General features: G+C 36.5%; 1 protein-coding gene across 1 annotated transcript in view; it reads right to left on the bottom strand.

Annotated features, from left to right (window-relative positions):
- Positions 1 to 13,769, bottom strand: part of RIT2 (Ras like without CAAX 2) — a 185,049-nt gene that overhangs the window by 75,253 nt on the left and 96,027 nt on the right. The window contains exon 4 of the mRNA XM_066339790.1: positions 7,687 to 7,878. Within this exon, the coding sequence (XP_066195887.1) occupies positions 7,687 to 7,878 (192 nt within the window). The remainder of the gene's footprint in view (positions 1 to 7,686; positions 7,879 to 13,769) is intronic.

Here is a 13,769-nt window from a genome sequence, read left to right as displayed (position 1 = left end):
TGTCTACACATCCTGCTTTGTCCTGCTTCAGCTACAAGTAATTAGCTGTCTTTGTTTTTATCTCTGAATATACAGGTTTTACATTATAAACATTTTATTATCTGCAGTGCAGCAATTGTTTTGCTGTTGTTTCTTCTCCTACAGAGCAGCTTGTTATCTGCATCTTAGTCCCCTTCAAATGTCTTCTGCTCCATGTTGAAGGAATTACAGAACATACTGGGTGGTTCATTAGAGGTTTACGGAATTATAAATTGAGAAAGGAGCCAACAGCTTCATTACAATTGTCGGTGTGTCTGATGGCATTTACTGCAGCCTGGATAATGTGAAGCTGTGGTTTGGGGGAAACGTGGAAACATGAAAGCATTGCAATGATAAAGAGGCAAACTCTGTATAAATGAATATTTTCTAAAGACTGTTCATAGTGATAGAATTTCCTTCTAAAAAACTACAGCTGCCAACTGCATTGGCATGAAATAACACATACCCTTCTTTTTCTCTTTCTTTCTTTCTTTCTTTCTTTCTTTCTTTCTTTCTTTCTTTCTTTCTTTCTTTCTTTCTTTCTTTCTTTCTTTCTTTCTTTCTTTCTTTCTTTCTTTCTTTCTTTCTTTCTTTCTTTCTTTCTTTCTTTCTTTCTTTCTTTCTTTCTTCTCTCCCTCTTTCTCTCTTTCTCTCTCTTCCTTTCTTGGAAGGAAAAACACTATAAAGTTTCTTTTTAAAATACTATATGAGAAAGACTTCTTAAGACAATGACCAGTATAAAAGAAATGTTGAAAAATCAAAATCAATCAAAAGTAAATAGAAGTGAAAGTCGTAGAAGAACATGACATAATCCAGATATGCATTTTGATAATGCAAGAAAGTGATTATTCAAAGGTCTGACAGCTTTCTCGGATAATAAAACACCGTGACAACTTCAGTAGTTTTAATTCCAAATATTCAGACAACTGTCAGAGCTCCATCAAAATGGCAAAAATGGCTTATATTGTACAGATGAAGATAAAAAAAGTGTATGATGTGATACCATGTGAGAAGGAAATATGTAGGCAAGTGCCTGTAACTGAAGATGGCAACTCCTTACAAATGTAATCCGTTTTTGTCAGACACTGATGGAAAATGGAACTAAGTGAATATCCATGGGAAATGAACAATCAAATGGAATCAAATTGGATGAAAGAATTATATAAAAATTCAATTAAAAATTCGAATAAATAGAACCCTAGAATCACCAAGACTGGAAAAACCCTTTAAGTCCATAAAGTCCAATTCTTCCCCCAGCACTGCCAAAGCCATCACTGACCCATGGTGCTACATGTCCCCAGGTGATACATCCACATGGCTTTTAAATCCCTCCAGGGATGGGGATTCCACCACTGCCCTGGGCAGCTGTGCCATGGCTGGACAGACATTTCCACAAAGAAATCTTTCCCTGACATCCAACCTGATCCTCCCCCGGCACAACCGGAGTCCATTTCCTCTCAAACTGTCCCTGTTCCTTGGGAGCAGAGCCCAACCCCCCCGGGTGTCCCCTCCTGTCAGGGAGCTGTGCAGAACCAGAAGGTCCCCCCTGAGCCTCCTTTTATCCAGGCTGAGCCCCTTTCCCAGCTCCTTAAGCTGATGCTCATCAGACATTTGCTCCAGACCCTTCCCTAGCTCCTGTTTTCTGGACACGACATAATTTTGAAGAACTTGCTTTTCTGTGCCTTATTCTCCTCTGTATTTTTTCCATTAAATTCCCATTATAATTTTGTAGTCATTGCCTACGATTTTGTTTATACAAAAATCAAAGAAAAGATGAGTGCATGGTTCAGAAGTACAGTCTGTAGTTAGCAGCAATAACAGAAAGAATCAGTAAGTTTGAATTCTAAACTGAAAAGATGTCAGAAACTTTATAACTTTATTTTATAACTTTTCATCTCACCAAAACACCACCACAAAAAGGCATAAAAGGTGGCTGTCTGAGCCTCCCTCTGCTGTCAGAAGCAGCAAGACAGACTTCTTCCGAGGCAGATACATCTCATTTTATTAGACACTTCTATGACATGGGATAAATCCTGGTTTTCTGCATAGATTTTCTAGACAATCTCGCCAAGTCATTTAATCTCACAATTTACAATGTCTGTAATTAGCGCAAGTGTATACTTATTCTTTGTCAATAAGTAGCAAAAAATGCATCTCCCTTGACTTGCTGCTCAAGCTCAGAAGGAAAATTTAAATGTTTCATTTTTTGTGTATGGCATTGGTATGAATAATGGGAAACAAGGGTCTTTCTTCAGTACAGACACTTCTACCTACCTTACATTTAATTTTTTACAAGAGAAAATGGAATCACTGGTGTTAAAGTACAGTTACGAATTTCAAATCTCAAAAGCAGCAGAGTTTAGCCTGATGCTAAGGTGAGAAATTCATTACACTGCAGTTTCATAGTATGAAACATAGTATGAGTAAGGGAGCATATAGTAAATAGTGTTTCATAGTCATGCACTGAAAAAAAATAAAAATAAATATAAAAATAAAAATAAAAATAAAAAATAACATTATATTCTTGAAGTATTTCCAGAATCTCAACCAGAAGGTAAAGACTGACAATTTTTGATGTGTATACCAAAAATTTACTCACACAAATAAAAACAAACAAAACCAAGTTTCTAAGAAAATAAAGCTAAACAAAACCAAAGCAAAACAAACCAAAAAAGTTTATCTGTCTCAGACTCAACTGATATTTCAAGGTTTGAGAAGATGAAAATATAGCAACTGTCAAAATGAAGACCTAAAAGTTGACACTCACATTGTCTGATAACCAGTCAGTTTATCTGCAGCAAAACACAGAGCAAAGATCTCATAAAAGTGAGAATATTCAGCTGGTTCTGACCATGAAAACTTACTGTAATACTGGTTTAAGAATTAATTTCTGGTATAATAAAACCTTAGGAGAAAAAAAAAAAAAAACCAATGAAACCTCTGTAATACATTTGCACTCCAAGTAATATATTTCTCTGTGTTAAATTGTAGAATCACAGAACCACAGAATGGTTTGGGTTGGAAGGGACCTTAACTACCACCATGCTCCACCATGCCATGGGCAGGGACACCTCCCACTATCCTAGCTTGCTCCAAGTCCATTCCATCCTGGCCCTAAACACTCCCAAGGATGGGGCAGCCACAGCTTCTCTGGGCCTGCCAGGGCCTTACCACCCTCTGAGGGAATAATTTCTCTCTAACATATGATCTAAACCTGCTCTGTTTCACTTTGAACACACTTCCCGTTGTTCTACCACTACAGTTCTGGATGAAAAAGGTAGATATCATGTTGATTTTTTATTTCCTACTAAAGGAGAGGGTTGTAGAGGGAAATGCTTTCAAAGGCTCTGCTCCTCTCAGATTTTTGCTTGAAGCCAGTAAGACAACACATGGGTAGAAGGGTAAAAAGCTGCATAATTTTTTTCAGGAGCAAGACTGTACTGGCAAAACAAACAGCTTTGATGAAAGGCTTCCCAGAGAGGCCAGGACGTGGAAGAAATGTGAGCTGCCTTTCTAACTTCAGACTAAATGGACATCAACATATTATCCACACACTCAACTGAGCCTACAGCTGATTACTCTGGGTTAAAAACAAAAAGAACAAAAACAAACAAACACACGAAGAAAACCAAAAACTCAAACAAACAAACAAAAAAACAACAACAAAAAACCAAAACCAAACCAAAACAAAAACTGTACAGGAAAAAACTGCTCCATGAAGGCTTTGATATTTCTGCATGAATAGAATTTTCAGATGGGTTCTAACATCCACTTTAAAAGTCAAAAAAACCTCTAAAAAGAATGCTTTACAGCTCAGACTACAACATATTATTCAAAGGAGCTTGAGTAGTTAGTTCCCCTCAGAATTTCTCAATGTAATTAATATTTAACAGTGATTAGTAGGCAAAGGCTTTTGTATATTTTCTAAACAAACTTTCAGTAATGCCACAGGTTCTAACTATTATGTATTTTTATATAAAGCGGCAATTTAATATTAGTGTGGCATGAGCTTGAATAGCTTTAATGCATTTTTTAAAGATGAATGTGTTCTAATTAGATATTTATCAGTTACAAGTACTTTAAACAGAATCAGGTGTTCCTCTGGAATATTGTGACAAGGTTTACCTAAAGTCAAAGTATCAGCATTCTCAAACAGCTGGTCCTGCATGTTTCTGAAAATCTGATGATAATTACAGACATACAAGCATACTTTCACTGATCTAATGGCTTTGCTGTTTTTAAACACTGCGATTAAAATGTTACCTACTCATTTATTTTTCTATCAAATAGCTATGGAATACAATACATATAATACTTAAATGTTTCTTAGAGCAAATACTGAAGAATCTGAAGAATCACTGAATGGACACAGATAAATGTTCCAGACCAGGTTGGATGGGACTTGGAGCAGCCTGGTCTAGTGGAAGGTATTCCTGCCCATGGCAGAGGGGCTAGAATGAGATTAACTTTAAAGTCCCTTCCAATAAAAGCCACTTCATGACTTTGTGAATGCCTTAGCAATCCATACCCGTTCAGTGGGAGATGGAGGGTGCCTTGCTACCACGTATACATCAAGATAATGATCTACTCTGTTTTCCACCAAGTTTTTGCACAATTTTCCCCATGTTGTTCAGAGGAAATTGAAAGTGTTTATTCTTTAGGCTGGTGAATATAACTAAAACTTGTTTTAAGAGGGAGTAGAGACAAATCCATTTCTTAGGACATTAAAAATCACAAGTACACATAAAAACTATAATTTTACTGAATCATCATAAAATAGAAATATAATTTTAAAATAATAAACTTGTTTGTTTGTTTTCAGCAGTGTTTCTCTTAAGTCACAATTATAATTGCAGATTCATTTTGTTCTTGTAGTCCTGTTGATAGATTCGAGGAGAGCAGCATACATCATTAACTGTACTGTGTAAAGATTCACATTTCAAGCAACAACTTTGTCTGGCCAAGCACTACAGGCTGTCTGATTGTTATGGAATTGTCATTAAATGGAAATGATACCCAAGAATGTTGAGTTTAATGTTATGTCCTGAAACACCATGAATAACATTACAGTTGTTTTAATGAAATTCACAGGAGAAAAATGTCATTAAACAAAGCAACAATATTAGCCCTGGTGCCCTGGTCAAATTCCAATCTGGCTGATTGCATTCTGACACCTACTATTTTTCGGCTGCTTGAATTTACTGTGCTTGTGTACTTCCCTGTTTGTTCATTGATATGTTAATGCCCTACATCACCAGCTCGTTGCTGCCTGTCACTCCAGAGTTAGTTTGCTGTCACTTTCAACCATCCAAATGCTTTTAATGAAGCTGTAACCACAGTGCATGACCTTGAAAAGATTCCTTTTAATCTACCTTCCCAGAGCTCGTTCAGTTACTTAGATATTGCTTAACCTTACAAATGAGCATAGATAAAACTTATCTCAGTTTTTGTCAAACATACAGGACAACCTCATGTCCAACTTGTGAAATAATGAAACACTGAAGAGCATGAATTTGGGTTTAAAGCTGGGCATAGTGTGTCCTCCCACACACTGCAGCTTCAGTTTAGATCAAGAAGGTATTCTGAGCAGTATCTGCTCATCTCCCCCACTTAAACATGGTTTGCTTTGAATTGTGGAGTGGAATCTGAAATGGATGAAATTTAAGTGAAGATACATTCTGGGAACACAACTTACACACCTCAGCACCAGCTAACTATGCAGACAACAGCCATAGATATAAGTAAAAATTTAAAAATAATAGCCCAAAATATGAACTCCATCTTTACGGTTGTTACAAACCACTTGATTATGGACACATAGTCACATTCAAAAGCTTTATTTAAAGGAGCAGATCTGCTTTGCACTAGCTTACCTGTTTTAGAGGCCAAAGTCTGGATTGCAGAATATTTGAGAAAACCCTTCTGACATTTCCAAATGTGTTGGTATTTACAGAGGGCTTACGGAGGAAAACATTCTGAAAGCCTAAGTTCTGTTTCATTGAAAACTTTTAAAAATCTAGGACCACAATTTGGATTTTCCTTGTTTACATATTCAGGCAATATTATCAATGGTGACTTCATAGAACAGTTTTTAGTGTGTTTAGCACATCCCACAAGCTTAACTTCTAATGTTATTCCCAAGAGCCTCTCAATGCCCCTTAACCTAAAATGCTGTAGCTGAAATCTAATCCAGATATTAATGTACAGCAATTTTCCCATTTTTGAGACCAGACAAGATCACCAAGGAATATGTAAAAGTATTTGAACCAGGCATACATTTTTATATTTTTTGACAGTGATTAAAATATAAAAGTTCATCAAAGGTAAAAAAAAAAGAGATAGTGCCAAAGATGGGTGAAAGAGGGTCTTTATACCAATTAGGAAATAGAGCATTACTGAAATGTCATCTAGGGGTAACTGTAGGCGACCAATTGTACCCTGCCTTGGGATCCAGTGAATGTCCAGTTCTCTCAGCAAAATAAATGAATCAATATCCTTCCCTGAACCCACATCCCTCCCCTTCTGGTGTATGAGCACATGACACTCATGTTAAACTGTTAAGCCCCTGTTAAACTGCAGTGGGATTGTCACCATTAGGGTTTTGCCACAGCCTGATATGGGAGGAAGCCAGTGACCTGGAAAACAGATGTGAAATTTTAAATGTACATAATCAGACCTTTAAGACTGATTTCAGGCTCAATGTTGTCTTGGATTTTCTTCAGATAGAATAAAGAAGACAACAAAATGGGGAGAAGAGTGACCAGATAAGTGGAAAAGATAGATAGGATAGTGTGAGCATAGATGCTAATGAACCAAAATCCACCATTTTATTTAAGTGTTACATATGTCTGCACAGAAGTCAGATATTTGAATGTAGTTCTAGTTGTAGATTAGGCATATTTTCTGTTCACTACGAGGTCAGAACCAAGTCATTCTAATGTGACCTCTCTCTAGCTCACTAGTACAAACAGTATGGAAGAAGTGGAGAGCAAGCAAAATGAAAAGGGGGAGTAAAGATTAATAGGCATTGAGAGCACCACAATCATTGACCCTGTAGTTGAAAAAGATCTCTTGCTCTGTGGGGCATGGTAGCTGAGATCTTGTATACAAATCAAAGTGAATTCAAGTCTTGCATGTCCCCAATATACCTGAACGCTCTGATAATGCAGTCACTGGATCTTCAGGGAATTCTCTCTCTCTCTCTCTCTCTCTCTCTATTTTTTTTTTTTTTTTTTTTTTTTTTTTTTTTTATGTCTGAGGTTGAAAAACCTTTAATCAAGTCCAATATGTTTGGGGAGAAAAAAACAAATATCTGCTTAATGGCTGGCAACATCAAAGAAACCCAAGGTTTTTTTTCCACAGAGATCCTAAATGAAGCTCTTTCTATGTTCAATATATAGATATAAATATATATGAATATACATAAATCTTTTGACAGCAGTAGTCAAAGTTTTTCAAGTAAAACCAGAGAAAGTTTTGATGTGAATTGCCAAGGCTACTTCAAGTTCCACAACATATGAACGAAGAGCACCACAATGACTTTAATTCATTGAAAGTTTGTCGCTCTTGGATTAAACCTTTTATTGTGCTAATAATTCTCAGTAGCACTGTATAACAGATGAGGCAGCCGAGGAAAACCAAGCAAAGATGAGCGGAGAAGTTGCTTACCTGTCTGAACTCCTCCAGGTCTATTTTGTTTCCCACCAATACCACAGGGATGTCATAGGTGTGCCGGACACCATAAATGAGTTCCTTGAAATCTGCTGCCTCTTGAAAGGATTGGCGGTCTGTGATGGAATAGCAGATAATGAAGCCTTCTCCACCTCGCATATACTGGTCCCTCATGGCTGTGAATTCTGCCTGTAAAACAGGAGAATTCAGCGATTTGGCAAACAAAATTATCCATCTGTAAATAACAAACTTGAGGAAAATTTCCCTGGTTCCCTATGCAATTTCACATTGCTTGTTTTACTCTCGTAAACACTGCTTGTTGAAATCTGTGGATCCTTCTGGGTTCATCAACCTCAACAATAAGGATTTCTCTTAGGACTTTCTCTTTCTTTTCCCATCAAGGGAGCTCTGTCCTCTTAAGAATATGAACTTATTATGCAAGTGCTTGCATATAGAAAATACTGTCTCATGTGTTACAAGAAACTTCTTCAGTGCTGCCAGTACAAACAGATGACCTGAAACTGAATCGATATTAAAGGTGTAAAATAAACTATATTACTTCCTAGGAATCAGAGGCAGGTACAAATTTCTTATGCATACAATTCAAAACCTCAGTAATATCAAAAAGACATTCATTAGTTGCCACCACCTTTGGAACGGTGCCTAACAAAAGAGGGATCCAACCTGCAAAAAGTTCTACCTTTTCAAAGGGTCTCACAAAAGATGGAGGTTTCACTTAAATTAATGTGAATTTTATGTCATTAGATGACAATGAACAATTTCAAACAGTGCATGAATTGATCCCATTTTCTCCTCCTTCATTTTCTCATTTTATGTTTATTGTCACAGCAATGCTTCTTGCTACTGGTATTGTTTTTTTCAGAAGCTTTTAATAACTGCCACATTGTACAAAAAATTCAAGATATAGTTTTCAAAAACTAGTCTCAGGCACTATGTCTTGAGAATGTTTTAAAGCCAGTTTCTTCCTCAAGTTTGTTTGCTTTTCTTGATCACAGCCCAGAATTACCCAATACCATGGCAACAGTCGGTCAGGATCAGAATCCTCCTGACAGAATCAGTTCTCCAGAGATATTGAGATGCAGAAAGGTCTGATAAAAAAGGAATACACATATCAACATTGGACCATTTCTGTGAGCAGCAGGATGCAGCATAAAATTTTTTACTCTATTGAGAATTTGGGCTAGGATTTTTTAAAACAATTTAGTTTGCATACATATATCCTCAGCCCTTGCTGAAAATTGAAGGGAAATAGATTTCTTATGCTTTTTAAAAAAAGTCTCAGCCTTAAATCTCTCTCAATAGTTACTCATGTTGATTGACAATACTTCCTGTGAATAGACTTTTATGTTGACCACTATCATTTATTTATGATGTATCTTTTACCCAAGGGCTTTATATATCAGTCAAAACATTTCACCTGCTACAGGAAAAAGTTCATTCAACTAAGCTTCAAAATGGCAGACTAATAGGCAATTTAAGGGTAGGATTCTGCTTTGAGACTTAATCAGAATTTGAAAATCTCTAAATTATCACCCCATAGCACTCCAGGGGAGTTTATTAGCCACCAAGCTACAAGACAGAGTGTGGGTCAAGTCATAATGTTTCCTCTGGAAACTGGACTTTGAAGCAGTAGGGAAGGTGAACACTGAAGATATCAAACAGAAAGGATTCCACACACTATGGTTTGGACAAGACACTGAACAGAGTTGTGTCTCTGTTCTCAGGTCTTTTCCAGCCATCTACATGAGATAGCTACCAGATTAATAAATGATGCAATACAAAATTATACATCACATTAAAAGTCTCCAAGTTGAGAGCAGGGAACTGTTAATGACTAAACAGAGTCATTAAATCCATTATCCACCCTCAGACCCCAGGCTTTTAAACCAGAACAAAGATCCCCATCCTGTGTGACCCCGATTTTCTCCTCTTTTCACAAGTTCCTTAGAACCGTTCTACATCATTATTAGGAGAGTAGTCTCCTTTATAGGAGGACCAGAACTAGTCCAGGATTTCTTCAGGCTAAGCAGACAATGGAAACCTTCGGAGAAGTTAAATGTGTGGATTAGGCTTCTGAATTTAAGTGACTGTGCAGCTGCAGTCCACTGTCTAAGCTGTCCTCATAAAAATACCAATACCACTCATAAAAAGTGGTAAGCAATTTGATGCAATTAATGGACTACAGGCTGCTTCTGACGCTGGAAAATACTTATACCATTAGTTATCTAATAATCTATTTTTTGCACCTATTATTTATTTTAGAGAGTTTATACAACTAAGTTGACCTTATAACTAAAAGTATATGTTTTCACATGGAACCAAATGGCAGATGACCTGTCCCCTTGAGTTAGAAATTTCATAAATCAAATACTGTACCACTGTATGGCAACTCTGCACAAATTTTACAAAGAATGAGTTCTGTTTAAGAGAGATGATCCACCTCTAGGAAGTGCTCAGAACTTTGTACACTCATTTATGGCCATTTATGGCAAACCAAGAAGGAATTAGGTCACATATCCCTATTTAAGTTACTCACAGTAAGTGATGTTCTGGAGCACAGTACTCCCAGGATCACTCCCCAAGGATGCTTAATGGCTTTCCCTGACTGACAGGAGGCCCTGGGTTTCTAATTTCACAGACTGAATCATTCCAAAGGGACAAAGTTCTCAGCTTTTAGTACTGACACTTTGACTCAGAATCATCTACCTACACATTCTGGTTCATGCCGGGGCATAGTTAAGACTTTCAGGATAGGAATGAGTTTACCTATGCAATTTTTCATTATGACACGTTATTACTGCTGATAAATTAGACTAAACAGGCAAAATACTTTAATGTCATGTTTGCAATGTTCCATTTTAAGAGGCATTAAGTATTCTGTGCAAACTAGATTGAGGACATATACTTGGCCTTCTGTTGTTAACTCAGCTAGTAATTTCCATTCCAATTTTTTTCATGTTGACATTCATTTCTCAGCTTTTTTCCCCTCGGCATGATTGCTCAGTACAAAGTCAAGGACTCCAAGGTCAAACATAAATAAACCTGGTTTTAATTTCAAAAGTGGGAATTTTTTTCTTTTCACCAGGAATCTCAACATAATAATATCTACTAAGAGAAAGAATAAATTTAATTTTCAATAAATATACTAAAATATTTGCAAACCTGTATACATGTTATATACAAAAGACAAATGACAAAGAAGAAATTTTTAAGTTTGTCTTAAAAATTTTTAAGTTTGTCTTACCCCAGATTCCCATTTTTTTCATGTTTCTCTATAGTAAGCAGAATTAAAATCCAAGTTGAACTGGGTTCTGTGAATGTTCAGGTGTAGAAAGATACAAAGCAAAATGTTTTACAGATTTTTCAGTAGTTTTATTTTTTTATTTTGCCTGGCTCCCTTATAAAAATAAGCGGTGAATCTGTCACTAATATATTCTTTAATTGTTTCTTGCTGTAAAAGGGACCTCAGAAAAATCATTCAGGAACAGTACTGGATACAAATTTCTACTCAGTAAAGGGAAAATACAAAACTTCCCAAGTCAGTAAATGCCAAGGGGAAAAGACAGAGGGAAATCACACCCCCTCAGAAGGAAATAAATTCTGAAAATTAAAGGGAAGATTTTTCATGCTTGCAGCACTTTGCAGCTTGACATCAGTCTTGAGTACTCTCTTGTGTATTATGACTAAGACTTAAGTGAAAAATGTGGTAAAAAAGGTAAAAAGAAAAAAATCTTTTGAAACTTCATTCCTCTTAGTAGATGTGATACTTGAGAACAAGCACCAAGTTTAGATAGAAACAAAACAAAACTTTTCTAAAAGTTGAAAGAAGGCAGCATAACTTGTTCCCTTTCTTTTTCCAATATAATTGAATGCAGAAAAAAAATGCCACTAATCCTCTTAAGACTATATATTTCTACCTGTTGTTGAAGAACATTGACAAGAAAGTCTCTTGATTGTTAGTTGCTCCTAGAGAGACGTTGCATTTGCCTTTCTTCAGTGATTAGGCATCTGACATGATTTTTCAAAGGTATCAGAGTAGCCTCACAATGATATCAAGCAGATTCTTTAAGATGCTTTGATGTGTCTCATCCTGTGGTGCTGAACTGCCTACACCCAGTTTGATTCACTTCTCCCTTACTTATAGCCTTCTACTCTCTCTCTTCCTCAGACTTTTCTGGGAGACCTAAGAACAGAGCTTGCCTCTGACGGCTGGGAGAGAGGAAGCCTTCAGTGTGCTTGTACATTCCATATTCCTCATCATTACGACACTCACTCCTTCTAGCACCAGCCCCACATTTTTCCTGATCTATGTGGAATTGCCAGTGTACCTGTAGCAACCCATCTCATTTCCTTTTAATCTCTCAAAATCCTCAATTCCAGCAACACTTTGTCTTTCATGATCCATTCACGCCAAAGAGATACTTCCATACCTACTGTTGGGAGAGTGTTCCTATTTCCACATTTTATCCTCCTGCATATTCTTGCTTTTCCTAGCAGTTTTTAAGAAAGCAGTTTAGCAAAGAGAAAATGTCTAACCTCTGTTTTCTCTCCTGCATTTTGATTTATACTCTTTTATATCACATTTCACATTGACCAAGAAATTTTTTTTCATAAATAATAATTTTTAAAATTAATTTTAAAATTTGTACTGTTATCCTGGATATAAAATCAGAACTTGTATGTTTTGTTTTGTTTGGTTGGTTTTAATTAGAGATCAGAATCTTTTCCAAATAAGATGAGTATATTAGTATGTCCAGAATAGGAAACAAAGTGATTGAGTAGTAAAGTCGCACTACACTTAGATACCTAGACCTTTATGAAGGACTGGTCTATGTGCTGTTATCAAGCATGAGTCTGGGTCTCACGTTCAGCTCAGGTCAACCTGCCTTGCTGACTGAAAGGGTCTAGGATTATGCATAATAAAGTCCAGCAAAGCCTGTTTTTTCTTTACTGTTTCCTAAGTATTTCTTCCTGAACAATGCTGGAGAAGGAGTGCTGGGCTAGAAAAGCTTTTATGCAACTCAGAATGGAAGTTGTTTAGAAGCAGCATCTCCCACATCACCACTTTACACTAGCAGAGCTCTAAACTGAGGCCATTTCTTGCAGATCCCCATGTTGTGCATAGATCAATGATGGCCTTGTCGGCTGCAAAAAAGGATAAAAAAAGAGAGAAGGGAAAAGAAAAAAAAAAAAAGAAAAAAAAAAAAAAAAAAAAAAAAAAAAAAAAAAAAAAAAAAAAAAGAAAAAAAAAAAAAAAAAAAAAAAAAAAAAGAAAGGGACAAAAGGACAAGGCAATACGTAGAGGGTCACCATCCCTGCCCCTCTTTTTCATTGTGTGGTGATGTGTTTGAGCAGTAAACATAGCTTAGAAGTGCAGTCCTTCCCCATGCTCCTCAGAAGTGTGGTGCTTAGAAATTTAAAGAATGCAGCACCTCCGAAGCAAAGGTGTCATGTTTTTCAAACTACACACACACTCCACACATTTTGATGTCTGTTCTTTTTTTTTATGATCTTGGCTTGTATCTCTGGAAGAGGTCAGAGCCTCCCCAGGGAGGCCAGCCTCACAGTTTGAAGAATGTCACTTTCTTTATCTTCTTGTCTTATGTTCTGCTTGACTTTAGAATGGGGAATCTGCTAACAGATGTTCTTAATCAAAACTGTCTCCCTGATTACCACAGGGGCTGTTTTTACTATAAACTGTGGTTTTTATATATCTATAGTGAATGCATGAGGGGTGGGATATACTCTGGCAAACAGGCAGGATATTGTTCATCTATGGCAATGAACAAACAAGGATAAAATGAACAAAAAGGACACAGGAAACTCAGGGGGAGGAGAAAAAGTCTTCAAATAATGAGAGAAAAAAACTTAAGCAATAAAAAAATATGTGAATATTTCTTGTTTACTCAGATTTTTTTAAATTAAAAGTAAGTTGAAAATTTCTTCTGTCTCGGGAAAATTTTAACCAATACGATACAATATTATTTTTTTAGCAAATCTTTTTTTAAAGCCAAAGTGCAAACCTCCCCAGACAGAGAGGTCTCTGTTAGTACATTCTC

This window comes from Sylvia atricapilla, chromosome Z (assembly GCF_009819655.1).
Source record: "Sylvia atricapilla isolate bSylAtr1 chromosome Z, bSylAtr1.pri, whole genome shotgun sequence".
Classification (NCBI taxonomy): Eukaryota; Metazoa; Chordata; class Aves; order Passeriformes; family Sylviidae; genus Sylvia; species Sylvia atricapilla.
This window is presented reverse-complemented; position numbering and strand designations above follow the sequence as displayed.